General features: G+C 41.9%; 1 protein-coding gene across 7 annotated transcripts in view; it reads right to left on the reverse strand.

The window, feature by feature from the left end:
* The window catches only part of CSMD3 (CUB and Sushi multiple domains 3), a 2,085,767-nt gene that overhangs the window by 780,088 nt on the left and 1,281,189 nt on the right, over positions 1 to 24,490 (reverse strand). For all 7 annotated transcript variants that reach the window (XM_073679791.1, XM_073679790.1, XM_073679789.1 and 4 more), the window contains 4 exons: positions 13,912 to 14,081; positions 3,624 to 3,780; positions 1,673 to 1,864; positions 1,265 to 1,391 (listed from right to left, as the gene is read on the reverse strand). In XM_073679791.1, the coding sequence (XP_073535892.1) occupies positions 1,265 to 1,391; positions 1,673 to 1,864; positions 3,624 to 3,780; positions 13,912 to 14,081 (646 nt within the window). The remainder of the gene's footprint in view (positions 1 to 1,264; positions 1,392 to 1,672; positions 1,865 to 3,623; positions 3,781 to 13,911; positions 14,082 to 24,490) is intronic.

The following is a 24,490-nucleotide window of genomic DNA, read 5'->3' on the forward strand; positions in this document are numbered from 1 at the left end:
AAGAACTGCTAAAACATTTTTAAATTGTGTTCCTATTTCTGTAGAAATTATTTTGAGATGTTGAATTTTTTTTCAATGGGGGCTGGTCTAGAAACAGTGATTTAGTCTAGAAGTGTTTCACAATTTTATTTATTTATGCTTTTTTATTATTATTTTTTTTTATTTATTTTTTTTATTTGTTTTACACCTTTTATCCACCTTAATGTCTTGAAAGACCTTTTAGAAGAATTTTAACATATTTGTACATTATTTTTGTTGCTGATATCTCCTGTAACTGGGGCTGCTATGTTATCCTATGTTATCCTATGTTACAGAGAAATTTTAACCTCTTGCCTGCATTTCAACGTTGACTGGGACTCCTAGGACAGTTCCTGGACAGTTCCTGCTCCTTCCCTACACCCAGTGATCACATGTTCACTGGACAGAGGAGGAAGCACAGTAAGTGCTACTGCTTCCTAATCTATATACACAAGCACTAGTTCAGGAGCGTTTATACAGAGATCAAAAAGGTAAACATGGTAATAAACCATGTTCTTCTCTCTGGGAAGTCTGGCTGTGTCTGACAGTCAGCTTCCCACCCTATAGCTACAAGATCTAGTGCAGGCTGCTTACACTGCATTGACGTTTTAGAATAACAGTGCAGGGTACTGGATGTTACTAGTCTATGAGTAGTCTAGAGGTTAAAGAGAGCCAATACTGACAGTATAAAAAACATATAACCTTTAGTATTCTACTTCCTACCTCTGTACTGCAAAAAAAGAAGTTTAATTAAACTTGCCAGTTAGTGTGCTTAGTGCACCTTTGTAGTGGCCAAGAAACTCAGTGTACTGTTAAACTCATTAGTTTCGCATGTCCCCAGCTCCATCACTGGTGATTTTTTCAGACATTAAATTCCACCTTTTGGAATTGGAGGAGTAGTTTTATCAGCTGAGATGTTACGTGTCATGGTAATCCTGCTTCAGATTATTTGAAAACTGCTGTAAAATTATCCTGAATTGACAGGAAGTATGAGTGTAAAATAGACCTTGTGGCCAGAGTGAAAACTGCATGATTATTAATTTTGTTTTTAAATAAAGATCGTGATGGGGAAAAAAGAAAAAAAATATTGCCAATATTAAAAAAAAGTAAAACAAAACCCTGATTTATACAATAGCTTCAGGTTAAGCCTTTTTCCAGAATCGCTGTGCTTCCTTGACTTTCAGTAGCAAAGTTCAAAGTTTAATTTCCTATAATTTCCTTCATATCTTAATATATAACATTTTACCTTACAATATTGCCAAGGTCCACTTCAATTACCCAAGTGCAGCGTAGATTATTGTCATAAGGGAAAGGGTATCCCGGTGATAAAATTCTACCCGATGACTCTCCCTTGAAACGGCCACCACATTCAGCTGGTGTGAGACAATGATAAATATTCAATAAGCGTCAAGCGTAATGGTAAATTTTGTATATAAAATTCCTGTCTGTGGAATAACTTATGATGAGCATAATTTGCAATTTTGTTTCATTTTCACTCTCTTTACTTTTCTTTTTGCTCTATATTATATGCAAGAAAATGTTAACTTATTTGCTAGTGTATCGTTTATATCCTTATTAATTGTCAGACACAACCATTTACAAATTCCATCATATTTGGATGCTTTAAAAATAAGCAAAGTATATGTCTACGTACCAATGCAAGATGGCAGTGGGTAGTCCCATGCCCTCCTCTCCCCTGTCATGCATTTCAGCAGACTGCTTCCATGAAGTGTGTACCCAGGGTTACATCCATAGATGATGGTGCTTCCAGCAAAATGTCCCTGGTCACTGATTTTGTATCCAAATTGTGGCACTCCAGGGTCTTCACAATGCGACAGTTCAAAACCTGAGAAGATGGCAAAACACATGCCCTAATTAAGAAGGAATTTTCAAAATATTTGTCAGAGAAAATTCAAGTCATGAGGTGCTATATTAAAAAAATGTATGTTGCTATACGAGTATGCTCTATGTGTTTGCAGTTTTAAACTTTAAATTGGTTATTTACTCTTAAAGGGAATCTCTCACCAGGTTTTTGCCACCTAATCTGAGAGTAGCAAAATGTAGAGGCAGAGACCTGATTACAGGGATGTGTCACCTACTGGGTCTACTTAGTGTCCTTTTGATAGAATCACTGTTTTATCAGCAGGAGATGATCACCAGAGGTAAACCTGCTACCATGTAGTCCTCCATATTCATGAGCTCTGTATAAAACCGACCACACCACTGATTGGCAGCTTTATGTGTGCACTGTGCATAGGCAGAAAGCTGCCAATCAGTGGTGTGGACGAGGTTATAAAGAGCTCAGAATTCGGAGAAATAGTAGATCTGCAGTAGATAAAACAGTGATTTTGTCAATATGACAGCAAGCAGCTCAGTAAGTGACCCAGTAAGCTCATCCCCTGGTATAAGAAGCCGTATACTTGTACATTGAGAAAGTGTATCTTTCACACTAATAATAGCAGCACAAGTCCTTATCGAACATCATGAATGGTAAAAATGAAAGGTTAACTACATTTTTTTGCAAGGTGAGAAACTGAGAGGCATTCACTGGAGTTTCAAAGAAAATAAAGAAAATTTATATTTTTGCAGAAAAGATCAGGGGCACTGATTTTGTACTTTAAAAACAAAAATGGTTAACCCACCACAGAAATAATTCTAAAATGTCAGCTAGGCTTGGTGTATGTGGCAGTATATAATAAAATGCCAAATTGACCAAAGTGCTCAATTTCAAATCCCGGGATCATATTGCCAAATGCTCATACCTTGATGGAGTTTAGCTCCAGTACAGATTCATTCATCGGATGCACCAAAGCAGAGAAGATTTCTTCATATAGTGTATACTTTTACACAGGACTGCAAGTAAACCAACTAAAGTTCATATAAACCTACAAGCTCATGTAATGTCCTCCTTAAAAAACAACAATTAGGATGAGCTCCATAACACGCTCCTGCTCTTCAGATGTTTTCTTTTGTCGCAAAGTATCCTGAGATGAGTAGCACAAGTTGACCAGTGATACTCTGTCAGGAATGTTTTTCAGCCTGTCAATGATTTTTTAGCATATCGTCATAATGAAGTGACCTTGTACTTTAAGAAATTGGAGTCCTTAATGAAATTCACAAACAGATGAGGATAGCCTCTGGGAACATCTTTATTTCTAACTTCCCATACCAATCGTTGGGTTTGGAAGTGAAAGCATTGGAGAATGTCTTGTATCATAGTGTGGGTCTTCTACACAAAGAGTTCTTTGTAGATTAAGCACTCAAGATACATTCTCTTGAATGTCTATATAGTAGTAAATAAGGTCAGCACTATGCCCAAAAACAGGATAAATACATTGGGATTGAAGCAGTATTCACATGTGTGGTGCATATTAGAGTTCAATTGTATCATATCAAAAAGTAGATTGGCACTGCCCACACCGTAAGATAGAACAGCTGTTTATTTTCTTTGCAAAGTCAAGATAAATTATGTACGTCACATATAGCTATGTACTAAAAATGTAAATTACCGGAAATTACATATTCTTCATTAGCTTAAAAGACTTCTAAAAATTTGAAGAGTATTTTCACTCTGCTAATATCTGATCACAATGAAGAATACTTACTGGTATAAACCAATTGGAAACCTTCGTCATTCACTTCTGAGTCTGAGTTAAATTCCAGCCATATTTGGTTTGATGTGCTACTCAATGTCAGACCCCTCAAAGAAGATGCAGTAAAGGCCCCCAATAAATGTGCTGTGTTGTCCTTCCCATCGTATATCTGTAACACAAGGAGGCACATTATAAACAATAATCATGCACATGTATTTATTAGATTATGCCAGGATGCCACTTGAAAAGGCATAAATGAATTGAGTAAGAATTTTTAATTAATTTGAATAAATAGCAAATATAGGTATTTCATAATTTGCAGCTTTACATATTGGCACCAAAAAAAATCCAAGTTCATTCAGTATTGGGGGGCAGAAAATAATGAGTTTGAAACCACTAGCAAAGCTCATCACAGCTGACTAAATAGAGGAGAGTCATTAGCTCCCAATGCGCCTGTTACGCTCGCACCCGGACTGACAGGCGTGAGCATGATTAGTGATCCCACTGTACCATGAACCGAGGAGTGCCTGGAGGGGCATAACTAAGTATCAACCCAATCCGACCAAGGTCACACGGTGGCTCAGTCGACCCTGTGAACCAGGGAGGAACCGAGCAGAGGGACCAGGTGCTACTCCAGGTCAGTCCCCGGTCACAGCTGTTGACCCACACCGGGGAATGCAGGAACAGGCAGGTTAAACTGGTGGGTACTGGCAGGCACGGCTGGTATGCAGACAGGTGGATATTGACAGACACAGCTGGTATGCAAACAGGTGGTCACTGGCAGGCACGGCTGGCATGCAGACAGGTGGGCACAGGGAGGCACGGCTGACATGCAGACAGGCGGGTACTGGCAAGTAGGAACGTAGGCAGGATAGGGACCAGTACAGACTGGGATACAGGAACAGAGCCACAGGTGCGGTAGACAAGCAAAGCAGAGCAAAACCGCAGATGTGGTGAACAAGCAAATCAGAGCAAAACCCGCAGATGCGGTGAACAAGCAAAGCAGAGCAAAACCGCAGATGCGGTGAACAAGCAAAGCAGAGCAAAACCCGCAGATGTGGTGAACAAGCAAAGCAGAGCAAAACCGCAGATGTGGTAAACAAGCAAAGCAGAGCAAAACCCGCAGATGCGGTAAACAAGCAAAGCAGAGCAAAACCGCAGATGCGGTGAACAAGCAAAGCAGAGCAAAACCCGCAGATGCGGTAAACAAGCAAAGCAGAGCAAAACCGCAGATGCGGTGAACAAGCAAAGCAGAGCAAAACCGCAGATGCGGTGAACAAGCAAAGCAGAGCAAAACCCGCAGATGCGGTGAACAAGCAAAGCAGAGCAAAACAGCAGATGCGGTGAACTAGCAAAGCAGAGCAAGAACCGCAGATGCGGTGAACAAGCAAAGCAGAGCAAAACCACACATGCGGTAGACTAGCAGAGCAGAGCATAAACTGCAGATGCGGTGAACAAGCAAAGTAGAGCAAAACCAGCAGATGCGGTAGGCAAGCAAAGCAGAGCAAAACCCGCAGATGCGGTGAACAAGCAAAGCAGAGCAAAACCGCAGATGTGGCAAACAAGTAAAGCAGAGCAAAACTGCAGTTGCGGTGAGCAAGCAGAGCAAAGTAAAACCCGCAGATGCGGTAGATAGGACAGGGCTCTGTTCACATGGAACAGTCCGGAAAACACAAGAAGATAGCTGGAACATAAGAGCTAGATACAGAGGGAGGGAAACAGAATGAGCAGAACCAGATACACATAAGGTACCTACAATGAAGTAGCGAGTGGACACAAGACTCACAAACAGAAGTACACAAACAACGAGTTGGTGTTAGGTGCAGGTTCAGATACTGTAGGCAAGAGGGAAGATGCAGACATAGAGGCAAACAAGTAATGGACTAGGACACTGTTCAGACAGGATCTGAACCAGGAAAAAGATACAGGAATGAGCCTGGGAACTCAGCCCCCAGGGTGGCAGAAACAGACTAGAAGTCAGAGAAACATGTAGCAGCCCTGGGTACTCAGCCCCCAGGGTGGCAGAACAGACTAGATACAGGACAGGACCTGGCAACTCAGTTGCAAAAGACAAACTGAGTGAAAGTGTTGCTCAGGCCCCTCTTACTGGGTGGAGGGGGTTTAAGTATCCAGTGACTCACAGCAATAGGCTGGGGACGCATTAGGACTGTGCACACAGTAGCTATAAGAAACAAGCAGAAAGCCGCGCCGACGCCCTAAGCAATCAGACAAGAGACATGGACACAGCAGGTACTGGAGCAAAGAGTGCAGCATGGACTGACAGGTAAGATTGCGGTCTTGCATGGTGGGAGGTGGTGCACCATGCAAGCACGCCGCCAGGGATGCTACAGCACCCCTCATTTTTACCTCACACTTTTCAATGACGAGGGGCAGTACCCCGAAACACAGTGTCTGCAAATTGAGTTTCTGGTCTTGACTCTTATACCAGGTCATGTGACAAGGCTTGTTAAAGGGTCAACATTGACTTTTAGGATTGTTACTTCCAATAGTTGGCACTAGAGTTCTAATCCTCTTCCTCTTTGAAGAGCGAGACAATTTGCATATTTCCCAGAGGAGCATTGCGGCTCGAAAAGTCTCCTCACCTTGACATGCTTAGCATGTCGCTCTCCGCAAGGAGAAACGTTACTTCTTAGATACCGGTCTGACGCCTCTCACCCAGCCCAACCAGAACTCACACTTTGCACTGACGATGGGCAGTATCCTAAAACACAGTGTCTGCAAATTGAGTTTCTGGTCTTGGCTTTTATCCTAAGTCATATGGCAAGGCTCATTAAAGGGTCAAGATTGTCTTTTAGGATTGCTACTTCCAATAGTTGGCACTAGAGTTTCAGTTCTCTTTCTCTCTGAAGAGACTATTTGCAAATTTCCTCATTTTTAGATAACTCAAAAGCAACTTGCAGAAGGACCCTTTCAAAAGGGGCTGTATCAAAGCTGCTTAATAGAGAGTGCAGAAACGGTCTCTCTAGAGCTACCTAGGGTGTGTGTCAATGTCAGATTCATTCAAACTTGAATTATAACTAGAGATTTTAACAAAACCAGAATCTTTTCCAAAAACAAGAGACTCCCATTCAAATGCTGTGGTACATTTTTTGCATAACGCTCTGTGTAACGCATTTCGATTTTTGTGCGAAATGCACAAAGTTAGCGTATATCAAGTCCCTATTGTACCCTATCAACAATCCATGCAGAAGGCAATGCCAAAAGAATGGACCAAGAAGTCATTTACAACTGGGACATAAAGGCTATGTAAACCTTTGACACTGAAAATATGTATTTTACATTTGTTAGTGGTCACCTTTAGTTAATGAAATTGCACTGCGTTTCAGTCTGCACTCTTAATTACTTTTTTCATTCTCAGATTCCTGATAAGCAGTTTTCAGTCTGATTCAGTTATCCGATGCTTTTCTTATGGGAGTGTCTCTTCCTGTAATATAGGCTGGATGTGAGCTCTTTGTATCCCAGGTGCTGCTGTTTTTATCAGCTCATAAATTAACCTAATTTCTATCCTCCATTTATTTCCTCATCATGTGATTTTCTCTTTTCTACAGTCATTGTTTCTCCCAGTGGAAATCTGCATACATTTCCTTCTATCTCCTTGCTGCTATCTCTAACACTGATAGAAGGGAGGGGAGAGCAGATAGAGCATCAGTAAAATAGCAGAATATTTTTAAAGAAGACTAATTAGAAAGTTGTTTAAATTTACATCTAGGAAGCAAATTAAAAATAAAAAAAATGTACGAAGGAGTACATTTCATTTTAAGAAGCACTCCTCCCATGAAAAGGTTTATCCTTTTAATATATTGCAGTCATCATATTATATAGCACTGTGTACTTACAATTGCTCATTTTGCCCTTCCACCTTGATAATTTGTCTGTTTTCTATTAGGTCTATGACATTACGTGATTAAAAATTGACTAGCTGAATTTTTGGGAAAAGGGAGCAGCTGGGTCAGGAGTTAAAGAGGGGAATGATTCATTGGGAAACAAGAGACTTCCTGTTTCTACATAGAGCAGGGAAAATAGAAGAATTAGCTGGGTAGAAAGGCAAAATGAGTAATTGTATGTACACAGTGCTATACAATATGAAGACTGCAATATTTTAAGAGGATTAAAACTTTGATGGGAGTACTTCTTTAAGAATCATTCAACTTAAACATTGGAGACACCTTTATAATATAACATAAGAACTCTTTTTTTGTACATTTGTAGTTCAATTTGTAAATAAAGTCTTAGCACTTTGAATAAATTCCAATGATCATTTTGCCTTGGGGCATGACAGCAGAACAATGGAAAGCCGCACAAGATAAATTACTTTTGAAATGAACTTGGAATGGGGCCGAAGTTGAAGACAACTGTTCTTGAGAAACTAGTGAAGCAGCACATGGTTTTGTGAATGCATTTTTACTAAACCATAACGAGAATTATTCAGTGGAGAATAAGTGTTTCTGATCCATCATCTGGGAAAATTAATTACACGGTATATGTCTAAAATGACATCTAATATCTGTTTGACTGCACTAAAATATTGCCTGAAGGTTTGAAGATTTGTAGGATAAAATGTAGATGATTCCATTAGGAAAATTATTTTCTTAAAGAAATATAGTTAAAAATATTATAGTTCCTTCTCTACAGGGCAAAACTCTCAAATTGTAATAGTTTTGTATGATGAAAGTTGCAAGTGATTCTCTTTAGAACACTGAGCGTTATACTCTTTGAAATTTGCCGGCCAGAGTTGGAGAAGCAATGTCCATCATGGTGGTCTAGTTGCCAGGGCAGAGTTTTGATAAATAGCTCAGTGTTGATGATGATAACTTTCTTCTTGGTTTAGGATATCCAGAGATTACTAGCTTTTAAAAATATAAACATTAGCTTTATTTTGTTGGGTATTGTGAGTAACACAAATTTTTTTGTTTTACTTAAAAACGATTTATATCACCTCAATCATCTTAGGATATCTTGAGACAAGGGGAAAGGTAGAGAAAGACATATGAATATCAGAAGAACCTCTGAGTGAAAGTAGAATAAAGCATCCATAGACACCAAGGGTCTTAGTACCACATTATTAGACTCATATGTATCTCCATTAGTGACGAGCGAGCATGCTCGTTACTCGAGATTTACGAGCATGCGCAGGTGGTTTCCGAGTATCTTCGGCGTGCAACCACCGAGTATCTTCAGCGTGCTCGAATGTTATGTTAGAGTCACTCCGTATGCATGATTTGCGACTGTTTGACAGTTTTAATACAATGTAAGGAATGCCTGTTTGTTAGGCATAACTCACATGTATTATACAGGTAGCTGTCAAACAGTCGCAAATCATGCACATAGAAAGTATTAAACATAACATTCAAGCACACTGAAGATACTCCATATAAATCCAAACTGGTCAATTCATCATCCAATGCCATAGTACAAAGATTTTTGTATTTACTTACAAATTTCAACAAATTTGAGAACCTAAATCAAGAGTCCTGAAAGAGGTTGTCCGGTCTAAATTGATAAGTCTGCAGTCACTCTGCGTGACTGCAGACTTCTGAATCCCTCCATCGCATGCAATGTGCGCTGCGATGCTTTGCCGGTGTCTGAGCCAGATACGGCAGTGATGTATGTGTTATGTATACTCCAGGGCAGAACCCATCTAGTGGGCATGGCGTAGCTCCATACACTTGTATTAAGCAAGGCCATTCCCCATCTAGTGACCCGGCCGTCCAGTGGGCATGGCTTCATTGAATGCAATTGTATGGAGCGCGACCACGCCCACTAGTCGGACTTTAGCAGGGAGTATGCATAATGCATACGGACCTGTTGGTCCTGGCTCAGAAATCGGCAAATCTCCACAGAGCACAGTGCTAGTGCTGGGGACTTTTAATTTTAGACCTGACAATCCCTTTAAATTTAGTCCCCAAGAACCTTCTAGAAGTCTTGATTTAATGATATACTGTAGAGAAAACTCCTATAGTTTTTTCTTTGTCACTGACAATAAGTACATCACTTGAAGAATCATGACCTGTTGGGGGTATGTGCTGCTATTGAAAAACACAGCCCACATGCTCCACAAAACGTCCTACTACTCCAATGATTAACCATATTGCCTAGTAATGTAATAGGGATTGCCCTTGAATGAAATAATGCTGTTCATAGAGCTACTGCTGTTTGCTACCATCATCTTTTCATAAGTAGTCCCATAAATTGAAGATCTTTGGCCTTTATGGAAAATCCATAATTGGGCCCCACTACTACTATATGTCTCCTATAATTTTGGCTTTTTAAAATATTAGTTTCTTGTTATTTTATCAAAAGAACCTTTGTTTCAACTGACACCAGGGCTCTGGTGTGTGTGGTACCTCTACAAGGAGAAGGGTCCTGATAGGGATGAGAAGAGTCTGCTGGGTAGCTCCCGCGGGCTTTTCTCTGCCAAATGTAAATTGATTGACAGGTCTTTTACTACTTGTGTAGAGGAAGAGCTTTTGATCCAGCTAAGCTAGGTATAGACAATCCAGAGAAAAGCTGCCCAGCAACCTTTTCTCCCAGTATCCATCAATTTTTTTTTAAATATACAGTTAGGTCCATATATATTTGGAGAGAGACAACATTTTTCTAATTTTGGTTCTAGACATTACCACAATGAATTTTATACAAAAAAATTCAGATGCAGTTGAAGTTCAGACTTTTAGCTTTCATTTGAGGGTATCCACATTAAAATTGGATGAAGGGTTTAGGAGTTTCAGCTTCTTAACATGTGCCACCCTGTTTTTAAAGAGACCAAAAGTAAATGGACAGATTAAATAATTGAAAATAAAATGTTCATTTCTAGTACTTGGTTGAAAACCCTTTGTTAGCAATGACTGCCTGAAGTCTTGAACTCATGGACATCACCAGACGCTGTGTTTCCTCCTTTTTGATGCTCTGCTAGGCCTTCACTGTGGTGGTTTTCAGTTACTGTTTGTTTGTGGGCCTTTCTGTCTGAAGTTTTGTCTTTAACAAGTGAAATGCATGCTCAGTTGGGTTGAGATCAGGTGACTGACTTGGCCATTCAAGAATATTACACTTCTTTTCTTTAATAAACTCCTGGGTTGCTTTGGTTTATGTTTTGGGTCATTGTCCATATGCAGTATGAAACAACGACCAATCAGTTTGGCTGCATTTGGCTGGAACTGAGCACACAGTATGGCTCTGAATACATCAGAATTCGCTCGGCTGCTTCTGTCCTGTGTGACATCATCAATAAACACTAGTGACCCAGTGCCACTGGCAGCCATGCATGCCCAAACCATCACACTGCCTCTGCCGTGTTTTACAGATGATGTGGTATGCTTTGGATCATGAGCTGTACCACGCCTTTGCCATACTTTTCTCTTTCCATCATTCTGGTAGAGGTTGATCTTGGTTTCATCTGTCCAAAGAATGTTCTTCCAGAACTGTGCTGGCTTTTTTAGATGTTTTTTAGCAAAGTCCAGTCTAGCCTTTTAATTCTTGATGCTTATGAGTGGCTTGCACCGTCCAGTGAACCGTCTGTATTTACTTTCATGCAGTCTTCTCTTTATGGTAGATTTGGATATTGATACGCCTACCTCCTAGAGAGTGTTGTTCACTTGGTTGGCTGTTGGGAAGGGGTTTCTCTTCACAATGGAGATTATTCTGCGATCATCCACCACTGTTGTCTTCCGTGGGCGCCCAGGTCTTTTTGCATTGATGAGTTCACCAGTGCTTTCTTTCTTTCTCAGGATGTACCAAACTGTAGATTTTGCCACTCCTAATATTGTAGCAATTTCTCGGATGGGTTTTTTCTGTTTTTTGCAGCTTAAGGATGGCTTGTTTCACCTGCATGGAGAGCTCCTTTGACCGCATGTTTACTTCACAGCAAAACCTTCCAAATGCAAGCACCACACCTCAAATCAACTCCAGGCCTTTTGTCTGTTTAATTGAGAATAACATAACGGAGGGATTGCCCACACCTGTCCATGAAATAGCCTTGGAGTCAATTGTCCAATTACTTTTGGTCCCTTTAAAAACAGGGTGGCACATGTTAAGGAGCTGAAACTCCTAAACCCTTCATCCAATCTTAATGTGGATACCCTCAAATGAAAGCTGAAAGTCTGAACTTCAACTGCATCTGAATTGTTTTGTTTAAAATTCATTGTGGTAATGTCTAGAACCAAAATTAGAAAAATGTTGTCTCTGTCCAAATATATATGAACCTAACTGTATATCTGCATATTTGAAATGCACAGGGTTTCAGAGTATATCACAGATTTTTGTAATGAAGGAATTTGTTTGTCCTCATGTATTTTGAGTACTGATTTTTTGGGGCCTCCTAAAATATCTTCTTATACACACAACAGCTATTAGTGCTCCATACAAGATATTCTGTGGCATTATGAATATAAATGCAGTGGTCCACATGGAGGTTGTTTCTCATAGGTTTAAGCATTTTTTTAACCCACTGAAAATGTTTTGTTTTCCTGTCCCTTACCCCACACCAACCATTGCTTCTAGGTGAGAATACCTTTATAATTAAGGTGCCACGTTTATTTATTTTTCATTTATTTAAAAAATATGTACAGTACAGACCAAAAGTTTGGACACACCTTCTCATTTAAAGATTTTTCTGTATTTTCATGACTATGAAAATTGTACATTCACACTGAAGGCATCAAAACTATGAATTAACACATGTGGAATTATATACTTAACAAAAAAGTGTGAACCAACTGAAAATATGTCTTGTATTCAAGGTTCTTCAAAGTAGCCACCTTTTGCTTTGATGAATGCTTTGCACACTCTTGGCATTCTCTTGATGAGCTTCAAGAGGTAGTCACCGGAAATGGTCTTCCAACAATCTTGAAGGAGTTCCCAGAGATGCTTAGCACTTGTTGGCCCTTTTGCCTTCACTCTGCGGTCCAGCTCACCCCAAACCATCTGGATTGGGTTCAGGTCTGGTGACTGTGGAGGCCAGGTCATCTGGCGTAGCACCCCATCACTCTCCTTCTTGGTCAAATAGCCCTTACACAGCCTGGAGGTGTGTTTGGGGTCATTGTCCTGTTGAAAAATAAATGATGGTCCAACTAAACGCAAACCGGATGGAATAGCATGCCGCTGCAAGATGCTGTGGTAGCCATGCTGGTTCAGTATGCCTTCAATTTTGAATAAATCCCCAACAGTGTCACCAGCAAAGCACCCCCACACCATCACGCCTCCTCTTTCATGCTTCACGGTGGGAACCAGGCATGTAGAGTACATCCGTTCACCTTTTCTGGGTCGCCCAAAGACACGGTGGTTGGAACCTAAGATCTCAAATTTGGACTCATCAGACCAAAGCACAGATTTCCACTGGTCTAATGTCCATTCCTTGTGTTCTTTAGCCCAAACAAGTCTCTTCTGCTTGTTGCCTGTCCTTAGCAGTGGTTTCCTAGCAGATATTTTACCATGAAGGTCTGCTGCACAAAGTCTCCTCTTAACAGTTGTTGAAGAGGTGTGTCTGCTGCTAGAACTCTGTGTGGCATTGACCTGGTCTCTAATCTGAGCTGCTGTTAGCCTGCGATTTCTGAGGCTGGTGTCTCGGATAAACTTATCCTCAGAAGCAGAGGTGACTCTTGGTCTTCCTTTCCTGGGGCGGTCCTCATATGAGACAGTTTCTTTGTAGCGCTTGATGGTTATTGCAACTGCACTTGGGGACACTTTCAAAGTTTTCCCAATTTTTCGCACTGACTGACCTTCATTTCTTAAAGTAATGATGGCCACTCGTTTTTCTTTACTTAGCTGCTTTTTTCTTGCCATAATACAAATTCTATCAGTCTATTCAGTAGGACTATCAGCTGTGTATCCACCAGACTTCTGCACAACACAACTGATGGTCCCAACCCCATTTATAAGGCAAGAAATCCCACTTATTAATCCTGACAGGGCACACCTGTGAAGTGAAAACCATTTCCGGTGACTACCTCTTGAATCTCATCAAGAGAATGCCAAGAGTGTGCAAAGCAGTCATCAAAGCAAAAGGTGGCTACTTTGAAGAACCTAGAATCTAAGACATATTTTCAGTTGTTTCACACTTTTTTGTTAAGTATATAATTCCACATGTGTTAATTCATAGTTTTGATGCCTTCAGTGTGAATGTACAATTTTCATAGTCATGAAAATACAGAAAATCTTTAAATGAGAAGGTGTGTCCAAACTTTTGGTCTGTACTGTACATCAGATTGTGCAAACAATTTTACATCCTTATGGGGTTAAAATGTTTTTAGAGCTCTAATATTTAATAATCAGAAAAATAACCTACTTTTAGTACATCTCCTTGTGCTAAATGAAATGTCCTGGCTGAAATATTGATTCCTTTTCCTGCTTGAACTTGAATGCTGTAAATACATTCATGATTATTTTCATAGTTCAGTGGGTAATTCGGAGACAGCAGAATTCCTTCATTATTTGTTGCAGATGCGCCGCATTCAGCTGCAGATAAAGCACAAAGTGAGAGAAGACGCGTTAATAGGCAGCACTGTGCTTCATAACTGCTTTTCCCAATGAAACTGTAAAACATAACTAAGCACATTAACATAATTACCAACCTGATCCATCTAAACTGGAGGTTTTAACATTCTCAGCTGAAGCACAATTGTTTCACTCAAGGGGATGGAGAATTCCCTGAAGTGGTATAACAGGTAAGGCTTGGATGCTATTTGGCTACATTATAAGAATGATTATTTTAGATTAATATGGAGTAATATGTAGGCTAAGGTTGATCGCCATGTTATTGATTCAGTATGAATATATTAGAAATGGCCCTGATTGGACTAATACTGGGTCATAGCTATGTTTTTCTTTGTTTGGAGAATCTACCTTAGGACATATCATTAGTGCAACCTTACAGGAGCCCAAGAGGAAAGGGGGCCACTAGCACCTACAAAATAGGTGGAATTGTCCATTTAATTGAGCTATTGGACAGCAAAGAGTCCATATATTCTTCTAGCCCATGGGACCCTTTTCTATCTGTGTCATATATTCTTCTAGCTCATGGGGCCCTCTTCTATCTGTGTCATATATTCTTCTAGCTCATGGGGCTCTCTTCTATCTGTGTCATATATTCTTCTAGCTCATGGAGCTCTATTCTATCTGTCATATATTCTTCTAGCTCATGGGGCCCTCTTCTATCTATGTCATATATTCTTCTAGCTCATGGGGCCCTCTTCTATCTGTGTCATATATTCTTCGAGATCATGGGGCCCTCTTCTATCAATGTCATATATTCTTCTAGCTCATGGGGTCCTCTTCTATCTATGTCATATATTCTTCTAACTCATGGGGTCTTCTTCTATCTGTGTCATATATTCTTCGAGATCATGGGGTCCTCTTCTATCTGTGTCATATATTCTTCTAGCTCATGGAGCCCTCTTCTATCTGTGTCATATATTCTTCTAGCTCATGGGGTCCTCTTCTATTTGTATCATATATTCTTCTAGCTCATGGGGCTCTCTTTTATTTGTGTCATATATTCTTCGAGATCATGGGGCCCTCTTCTATCTGTGTCATATATTCTTCTAGCTCATGGGTCCCTCTTCTATCTCTGTCATATATCCATATAGCTCATTAGACCCTCGTCTAACTGTGTCTGCTCCTCTACAGTCTAATAATTTCTTTGTAAATCAAACCCCAGTAGAAAGTGATTAGATTCAAAGTTACCTCCAAATGGGGTTGTCTTATACTGGTGTTTTTGAGGTCACTATTGTATCAAAGGCTGACGAATATGTAAAGACTCTTTGGGTCTTTGATTGGATTGTACATATATATGAAACAGGCAATCTTAATTTTAAGAAAATAAAGAAAATGGCAAAATAGCTGAAGACAGTGAATCGATGTGTGCACATAATACCCAAACCTTACAACAATCCTTGCCCAACTTCACCGCCTGGTTAATCCATTTGTCCTCTAGTTCCTCCACCGCCATTTTTTTGCTTGTCTATTTGCTGATTTTGCATTGCTCAGGAAATATATTTAAAAATGCTGACAATGTCATGGCAGTCTGCATCCTGTTGTCTCCATACATTTCACTACCCAATACCCCTTGAAATCCCTGGGCCAGAACCTGTTCCTGCCATTCATGAATGCCTTAGTTTTTACAACCCTCTCACAAGTAATCTCCAGGCCAGAGCCTGTCCTCATTATAGATCGTAGTGCAAAGATTGTGATACAGACCCTTCCGATACATAATCCTCAGTTCTTCCTGCATATTCATTTTTTTTTTCCTCTTTCCTTTGTATTACCATTATCATCTCCAATAATTTTTCCTGTGTCCCCCAACACTCTTTTACTCATCATAACAACAAACCACATTATTCCCTAAAAGACTAAGATAAAAAGCAAAGAAATGAGCTGAACTATATGCTGGTATACATGCAAGATGTAATAGCACGTTCACACTGTGGCCATTTCACAGACAAAACCAAAGAAAAAAACAAAACAAAATGAGCACATACCCTACAGCAAGTAAATAGTAATAGTATATGAAAATAACATAGTGCACTTAGTCAATACTATTTGGATAAAAAAAAAATAAAAGCCATTCCATCATGACAAGCTGTACACATCGGGACAGTCCTAACCTGTCTCTGGTATTTAACCCCTTTACAGCCCATGCCGTATTAGTACACATATTTGCGTAGCCCCCGTTCAGTGAGGGCTGCTGCGCTGAGCCCTCACTGAACCGAGCACATGTCAGCTGATTCTTACAGCTGACATGTGCCCGCAACAGCCGCAGGTGGAATCGCGATCCGCCCGCGGCTGTTAACATGTTAAATGCCGCTGTCAATCTCCGACAGCGGCATTTAACGCGCGCTTCAAGGTTGCGTGTCATAAGCCCCGCCCATCGGCGACCCCGTCACATGATCGCGGGTCACTGATGGGTGGGCATGACAACCCAGGGTCTGCAGCAGACGCCTGTTGTCATGATCTGGTCGCTATGAGCACCACCTAGTGGTCGGCGCTCATAGCACATGACCATTTCTGCTGCATGCAGGGGATCTGCTGGTCCCCTGTATGTAGCAGAGCCGATCAGACAACTGCTGCTTCTAGTCTCCTATATAGACTATTGAAGCATGCAGTAAGTGAAAAAAAAAGTTTTTAAAAATATAAAAAAAAATATATATATATATATAAAAGTTTAAATCACCCCCCTTTCGCCTCATTCAAAATAAAATATAAAAAAAAACCCTACATAGACAAATTTGGTATCACTGCGTTCAGAATTGCCCTATCTATCAATATAAAAAAAGAATTACTCTGATCGGTAAACGGTGTAACGAGAAAAAAATTCTAAACGCCAGAATTACATTTTTTGGTCGCCGCAACATAGCAATAAAATGCAATAACGGGAGATCAAAACATTGGATCTACCCCAAATGTTATCAATAAAAACGTCAGCCCTGCGCACAAAAAATAAGCCCTCACCCAGCCCCAGATCACGAAAAATGGAGACGCTACAGGTCTCGGAAAATGGCGCTATTTTTTTTTTATTTGTTTTTACCAAATTTTGGAATTTTTTTTCACCACTTAAATATAAAAGAACCTATACATGTTTGGTGTCTACGAACTCATAATGACTTGGAGAATAAGAATGGCAGGTCAGTTTTAGCATTCAATGAACGTGGTAAAAAAAAAAAAAAAAAAAACAACTGTGTTATTGCACTTTTTTTGCAATTTTACCGCACTTGGAATTTTTTTCCCATTTTTCCGTACAAGATATGGTAAAACTAGTAATGGCGTTGAAAAGTACAACTTGTCCCGCAAAAAATAAGCCCTCACACGGCCATATTGTCCAAAATGTGGCTCTGGAAACAAGGGGAGCAAAAAACGAAAAAGCAAAAACGACAAAACCCAAGGTTGCGAAAGGGTTAAACCTTACCATACATCAAACAAATTCAATGTGACTAAGGGCGGAGCAGGACATGGTCCGATTTAGACACCCATCAATGGGAAGCTGTACAGATGAAATACTTAGTTCAGCTTACTATTAGCTTAGCTTTTGCTGTAATCTCTTGTGCTATGCACAAACAGTGGTCATGGCCCCCATTTCTGTGCTAAGAATTTCATCTGTATAGCTTCCCATGGATGTTATTTACATGTATTATTACTTTGTACTTAGTTACTCACTGTAGGGTCTATGCTCATTTTGTTTTTTTTGTTTTTCCTAAAAGACAAGGTCAAACGATATTTAAACATAAAGTTATCTTAGGAACCCAATTGTTAAGTATAGCTCAAAGTTAATAACAATGTGTCATCTAAAAATGACCTATTTTTTAAATTAGGTCTTTATATTAAAAGTATTTAAACAAAATGATAATTTTTGTTTTACATTTTCCACATCACTATTTAAAAGAAAATCATAAATATTACAATTTTCACACTGACCAGCAAACCTTTTAAAATACTTATACTTCCTGTTCTGTATAGATGACTTTGCAGCAGTCTCATTATCATCACAGGCAGGGTTACAATTTTAAATAACACCTTTAGATAAAGTAGATAACACATGATCCACCACTTACAAAAGGTGAAGTCACAGCTCATCTCCTCCCTCTTCCTTAACAATGACTTTTGCCCTGAGGAGAACATGCTCAGTAAATAATTTAATGCAACTTATTGAATTGTATAATGTCGCCGTGTCCAAGAGGAAATAGGATTTCAAATCTAGGAATAGTGGCCAGTATGAAAATTGTAAGATTTTTTTAATGAAGATTAGTCCTATGAAAAATAAAATAAAACTGGTGCTGACTAAATGTTCAGTAGGACGCACAATAAAACGTATAATTAGCCAATTGCGTTCCTATATAAGCATCTCTCCTTCAGCTTAAATTTAGTTTTAAAAGGAGTCAATTCAATTCTATAATTAGTTTTTCCAATTTTTTGTAAGCAGAAGAATAATTAAAAATCTGCATCTTGTTTTCAATGCTTCCCAATTTCAAGCTCTCTTCTACTGTCAGTGAATAACAAAATTTAGATTGAGTAGTTGAAAACTTACATAACGGGAGTCATTTTTAACCATCTTAGGCTACATTTACGCATGCATTGTACAAGTCTCTGTGCTGTCCTTTTTTTAAATGCACACCATAGGGACCCATAGATTTTCACTGACACATGCACAGGAAGCCAGACTGGGGTACCAAGGGCCGACCAGTAACATCAACTTCAGGGACACAATGTTTAGCTACGTGCAAATGTGACATTATTCTCATTCACAAATTTCTATAGCAATGAACTGGCTAGATTGTTAAATGAATAAGATGCTGCCTCTGTCTGTACATAGTTATTTAAGTATATTGTGCCAAGTTTTGCTCATATAAGAGGGTGGTGGCCCACCGGAGGATTCTCCTGTTTTCCGATGGGCCAGTCCAAGCCTGCATGTACCCATTCATTTTAAAAATAGGTCAGTGTCTTTGGTTTGTGAGACTCAGAGCAAGTCATCTTCTCATCTGTTTGGCTGATCAGATAAGGCTATTAAAGTCTAAGGGATCTGTCATTTATGGATGGAACACGGAAGACAGACTTTGTACTTTAGTGTTTCATCTGTTTTTTACTGATTATTAAAGGTGTTGTCCAGTCTTAGGGTACAAGTCTGCAGTCACTTGGAGTGACTGCAGAATTGTAAATCCCCACAGTGCACACACTGCACACTGTGAGGATTTTCTGGTGCCAGGAGCAGCAGGTGTGTGACCACAATTCTGTGATTTGCATACATTCAGTCACATGCTGACTAGTGTTGAGCATTCCGATACTGAAATATCGGGTATCGGCCGATATTCGCGGTAGCGGAATTCCGATACTTAATTCCGATACTTTTTCAATATCGTATACCGGAATCGGAAGTTCCCATAATGCAATGAGCCATTTTCATTTTATTCAGCCAATGAGGATCCTAAGAAGTGTGGGCACATCCTGTTAAGCATGTAGGCATCTTAACTAATGGCATGGCTGTGATTGGCTGCTGAAATGATGTCATAATGCACTATAAAAGCCGCCGCCGCCATTTTGAGCTCACTCTGCTGTGAATTCAGTTAGGGATAGTATGCTGTTGTTCTGAGGGACAGTTTTAGCTACCTATTTGGTCTATTCTGCTTTACCCAAGCTACTTTATAAATCGCTGTGTCTTGCAGTGCTAGTGCACAGTTCTCTGTGCTGTTCACCGCTTTCTGCAAGGTCTCTGTGTGTGAGTGCAGCTCACCCTGTAGTGTGTGCTTCAGCCACGTCTGGTTATAGTGCACTCAGTGTGTGTCACTGCCTCATACATTGTCCTTTTTTGCCAATTCATAATTTTTTCCTGATATCTCCTATTAGTGTGGTGGTTCCATCCGTATTCAGCTAAATTTGTTCCAAACACACTATATAGGAGCAGATAGAGACATTTTTTTGGTCTTGCAGCGCTAGTGCACAGTGCTCTGCATCTGTACTGTTCACCGCTGTCTGCAAGGTCTGGTGTGTGAGTGCAGCTCACCCTGTAGTGTGTGCTTCAACCACGTCTGGTTGTAGTGCACTCAGTGTGTGTCACTGCCTCATACATTGTCCTTTTTTGCCAATTCATAATTTTTCCTGATTTCTCCTATTAGTGTGGTGGTTCCATCCGTATTCAGCTAAATTGGTTCCAAACACACTATATAGGAGTAGTTAGAGGAGCCTTTCTGCAGCATTGGGCCCTGCAGCCCCAGCCAGATTAGTATTAGCCTATTTTTTGCAGCCTCATCTATTGCATTGTAGGTTACCTTCCTACATTGTAATAGCTACAAAAAGTTTGTGATACTATCGTTATTACATCTTTAGGCACATCCAGTGTCTTTTTGTGACAAAAAAAACCTAAATAAAGTTCACCAAACACTCCACTTTACAGTTGTGTAGGCCACATTAGCTCATATTAAAGTCTAGTCCACACTTTATAAAATTAGTGTTTCTTATACCTGTTAGCAGCTGTTCAGGAATAAGTACACTAAGCCCTTAGTACTTTTCTGCCTATCTTTATCAGTCTACCAAGATGAAGAAGGCAGGGAGTAAGGCATGTGGTCGTGGGCGTGGGCGTGGAGTTTCTGCAGGGAGAGGACGTGAGGATTCTGTGCCTGCAGGGAGAGGACGTGGGGATTCTGTGCCTGCTGCGGGCACCAGTGACTCAGCATCCCCCAGTTTTACCAGGGAACAGTCCTTTATGCGCAGCTTTGTAGGAGCTAGCCGTACCCCACTGCTGCGGGAGGACCAAATTGAAGCCGTTGTCGGATGGATGGCAGCTAACGCATCGACTTCAATTAGTTCCAGATCCTCTCAGGTCCTGAGCACTGAAGAGCACCCATCTGTCTCTTCACCACCTGCCAAATTGCCCAGGCAGTCAGAGAGCCCTGGACAGGAGCCATCTCTACTTCTGTTCTCTGAATCTCTTGGCTTGGAAAGAGGGGGCCAGCCAAGCAGAATTCGAGAATTTGAAGAAGAGGTAGTATGCAGTGATGCGCAACCGTTTTGTTTCTCTGAATCTGAAGAGGCGGGTGGGCCAGTGCCTATGGTCAGCAGCACACCTCAGTACGCATCTGATGATGAGACTCAGGTGCCACATTCTGGTGCGTACTGTGCTGTCGAGACTACCCAGGAGAAGCAGTTGTTTGAAGAGGGTGGTGTAGATGATGAGGTACTTGACCCATCATGGCGTGAGGGACAGGAAGGTGGTGGGAGCAGCTCTGAGGAAGAGATTCCCCGAACAGCCCAAAAAGGAGGGAGAGGGAGGGGGCAGACTTGGTGGCCTGTAGCCTCCACTTCTGCACCCATTAGGAGCATGGCTCTTCCAAAATCCAAAGCGGGCGCTCCCAAGACTTGCAGTGCCTGGTCCTTTTTTGACACAGTTGCAGATGACATTTGCTTTGTCAAATGCAAGCTGTGTAATCAGAAGGTGAAAAGAGGGAAAAGTGTCAGCAACCTCAATACCACAAATATGTGGAAACATGTACGGACCAAGCACGTGGTGGAGTTACAAAAACACACTGAAGACCAAGGCCAACCTACAGCGCCACCTACCACCTCTTCAGCTCGTGTTGTAGCCTCTTCCTTCAGCTCACACACAGCTGGTTCGGCTTCCTCACAGGATCGCCATGGAAGAATCTCTGGCACTGTTGTACAGAGACACAGTGTAATTCCACCCACAGCACCACTTTCCCAGTCATCCTCACACTCCCAGGCCAGTCTACAGCCATCGTTAGCACAGGCATGGGAGAAAAGGCGCCCATACTCGGCAAACCACCCCCGAGCACAGGCTCTGAATGCTGGCATTGCTAAACTACTGGCCCTTGAAATGCTATCATTCAGGCTGGTGGAGACTGACACATTCCGTAACTTTATGGCATTGGCAGTCCCGCTTTTATTTCAGCAGGCAAGCCGTCCCTGCCCTGCAACATCATGTGGAGGGAAAAATTAAACATGCGCTACAAAACGCCGTCAGTAGCAAGGTCCACCTGACCACCGATGCGTGGACCAGTAAGCATGGACAGGGATACCTTTTCCTCACTGCCCATTGGGTAAATGTTGTGGAGCCGGGTACAGATCTTGAGAGTGGCTCTGTACATGTTCTGCCAACTCCAAGGATTGCAGGAATCCAGTCTGTACACATTGACTCCTCCTCATACTCCAGTTCCTCTGAATCAGCGCTGCAGGAGCCGTCACGGTCTACCTCCACATCGACCCGTGAACGGTTACCTGTTATGGTGACCAATATGAGCACAGCCGTGGCCAAACGTCAACAGGCCGTATTAAAATTAATTTCTTTGGGGAATCGAAGCCACACAGCGCAGGAGCTCTGGAATGCCATCAAGCAGCAGAGCGACGTGTGGTTTGTGCCAGCGAATCTCCAGCCAGGCATGGTAGTGTGTGACAATGGCCGAAATCTGGTGGCAGCTCTGGGCCTAGGCAACCTCACTCACATCCCATGTCTGGCACATGTGCTCAACTTGGTCGTGCAGAGTTTTTTGAGGGACTATCCGGATCTTGATGCACTGCTTCACAAGGTCTGCATAGAGTGCGCTCACTTGCGGCGTTCCAGCAATGCAAGATCACGCATTGCAGCTCTGCAGCGCCGATTACGTCTTCCGGAACATCGCATCATATGTGACCTACCCACCAGGTGGAATTCAACGTTACATATGTTGGAGAGGTTGTGTGAGCAGCAGGCAGCAGTAATGGAGTACCAGCTGCAGCAGGCGCAAAGAAGTCGCAGTGCGCGCCGTTCACACTTCACCACCACTGAGTGGGCCTCTATGAAGGACATTTGCCACGTTTTGCGTGCCTTCGATTATTCCACGCGGATGGCGAGTGCAGATGATGCACTAGTCAGCATGACTATCCCCCTTATCTGCCTGCTTGAAAAAACACTGCAAGCACTAAGGGACGAGGTTTTGGAAGAGGTGGAGGATGAGGAGTCACAAATGCCATCTGCTTCTCTACAGTCTGCGCAACGTGGTTCCTCACAAAGGCCTAGGCAGGGGACACTTTGTGAGGAGGATGAGGAGGAGTCAATGGATGAGGAAGACATCTGTCCAGAGGAGGGAGGTACACAATGCTCTAGTAGTCAGTATCTAGAGCGAGGGTGGGGTGATGCAGAGCAGGCAGAGATCACGCCTCAAGCAGGGGACAGCGTTTCTTGGCCAGTTGGCAGTCTGCAGCACATGGTTGATTTCATGCTGCAGTGCCTGAGAAGCGACCGCCGCATCGCCCACATTCTCAACACGGCTGATTATTGGGAGTCCACCCTCCTAGATCCTCGCTATCGGGACAACTTACAAAGCCTCATAACACCGTTGAACCGGGAGCGTAAAATGCGGGAGTACCAAGACGCACTGGTGCATTCCATCATGTTCTCCATTCCAACCGAGAGCAGTGCTGCTAGTGCTTTACAAAGCAGCTCAGTGCGTCGAGGCAGTGGAGGAAGCTCTGCACAAAGAGGGAGCAGAAGCAGCGCCTCAGCACAAGGCAAGACCAGTATGGCCGAAATGTGGCAAAGTTTTGTGTCCCCGCCGCCACAAATGTCTACACCATCACAGACGGCTCCAGTCAGCAGGAGGCAACGTTTCCGTCAGATGGTGACAGACTACATGTCTTGCCCTCTTAGTGTACTCCCAGACGGCTCTTCTCCCTTCAAGTTTTGGGTCTGTAAGCTAGATACATGGCCAGAGCTAAGTCAGTATGCGTTGGAGGTGCTAGCTTGCCCTGCTGCTAGTGTATTATCGGAACGCGTCTTTAGTGCCGCAGGTGGTGTACTAACAGACCGTCGCATGCGACTATCCTCCGATAACGTTGACCGGCTTACTTTTCTCAAAATGAACAAGGCCTGGATGTCTCATGAATTTGCCAGTCCTCTTCCAGAATAAATAATTGTTGGCAAAAGTATCCAGGTCTCCTGTTCTGTTCATGTTTCTACCACCTGAACTGTAATCCCTGAGCTCTAACACCGCCAGTTGGCGCTCGGAAGTGCCGTCTGCACAGTCAACACTTGCTGCCGTGTCATTGGGGTTCAGTAACGTCAGCTGTTCCCCTGCTGTGCGGACGGCACTTTCTCCTGCTCTGTCCACATCCACTGTACTACTGATTTAAAACCTCCTCCCAATACACCTCTGGCTCCACTGTTTTCAGTATTATCCCTGAGCTCCAACACTGCCAGTTGGCGCTCGGAAGTGCCGTCTGCACAGTCAACACTTGCTGCCATGTTATTGGGGTTCAGTAACGTCAGCTGTTCCCCTGCTGTGCGGACGGCAATTTCTCCTGCTCTGTCCACATTCTCACTACTAAAGATTTTAAAGTTGCTCCAATTACACCTCTGGCTCCTCTGTTTTCAGTATTATCCCTGAGCTCCA

The sequence above is a fragment of the Phyllobates terribilis genome, unplaced genomic scaffold, assembly GCF_046119375.1.
Source record: "Phyllobates terribilis strain yellow unplaced genomic scaffold, ASM4611937v1 Scaffold_4__5_contigs__length_816908805, whole genome shotgun sequence".
NCBI lineage: Eukaryota > Metazoa > Chordata > Amphibia > Anura > Dendrobatidae > Phyllobates > Phyllobates terribilis.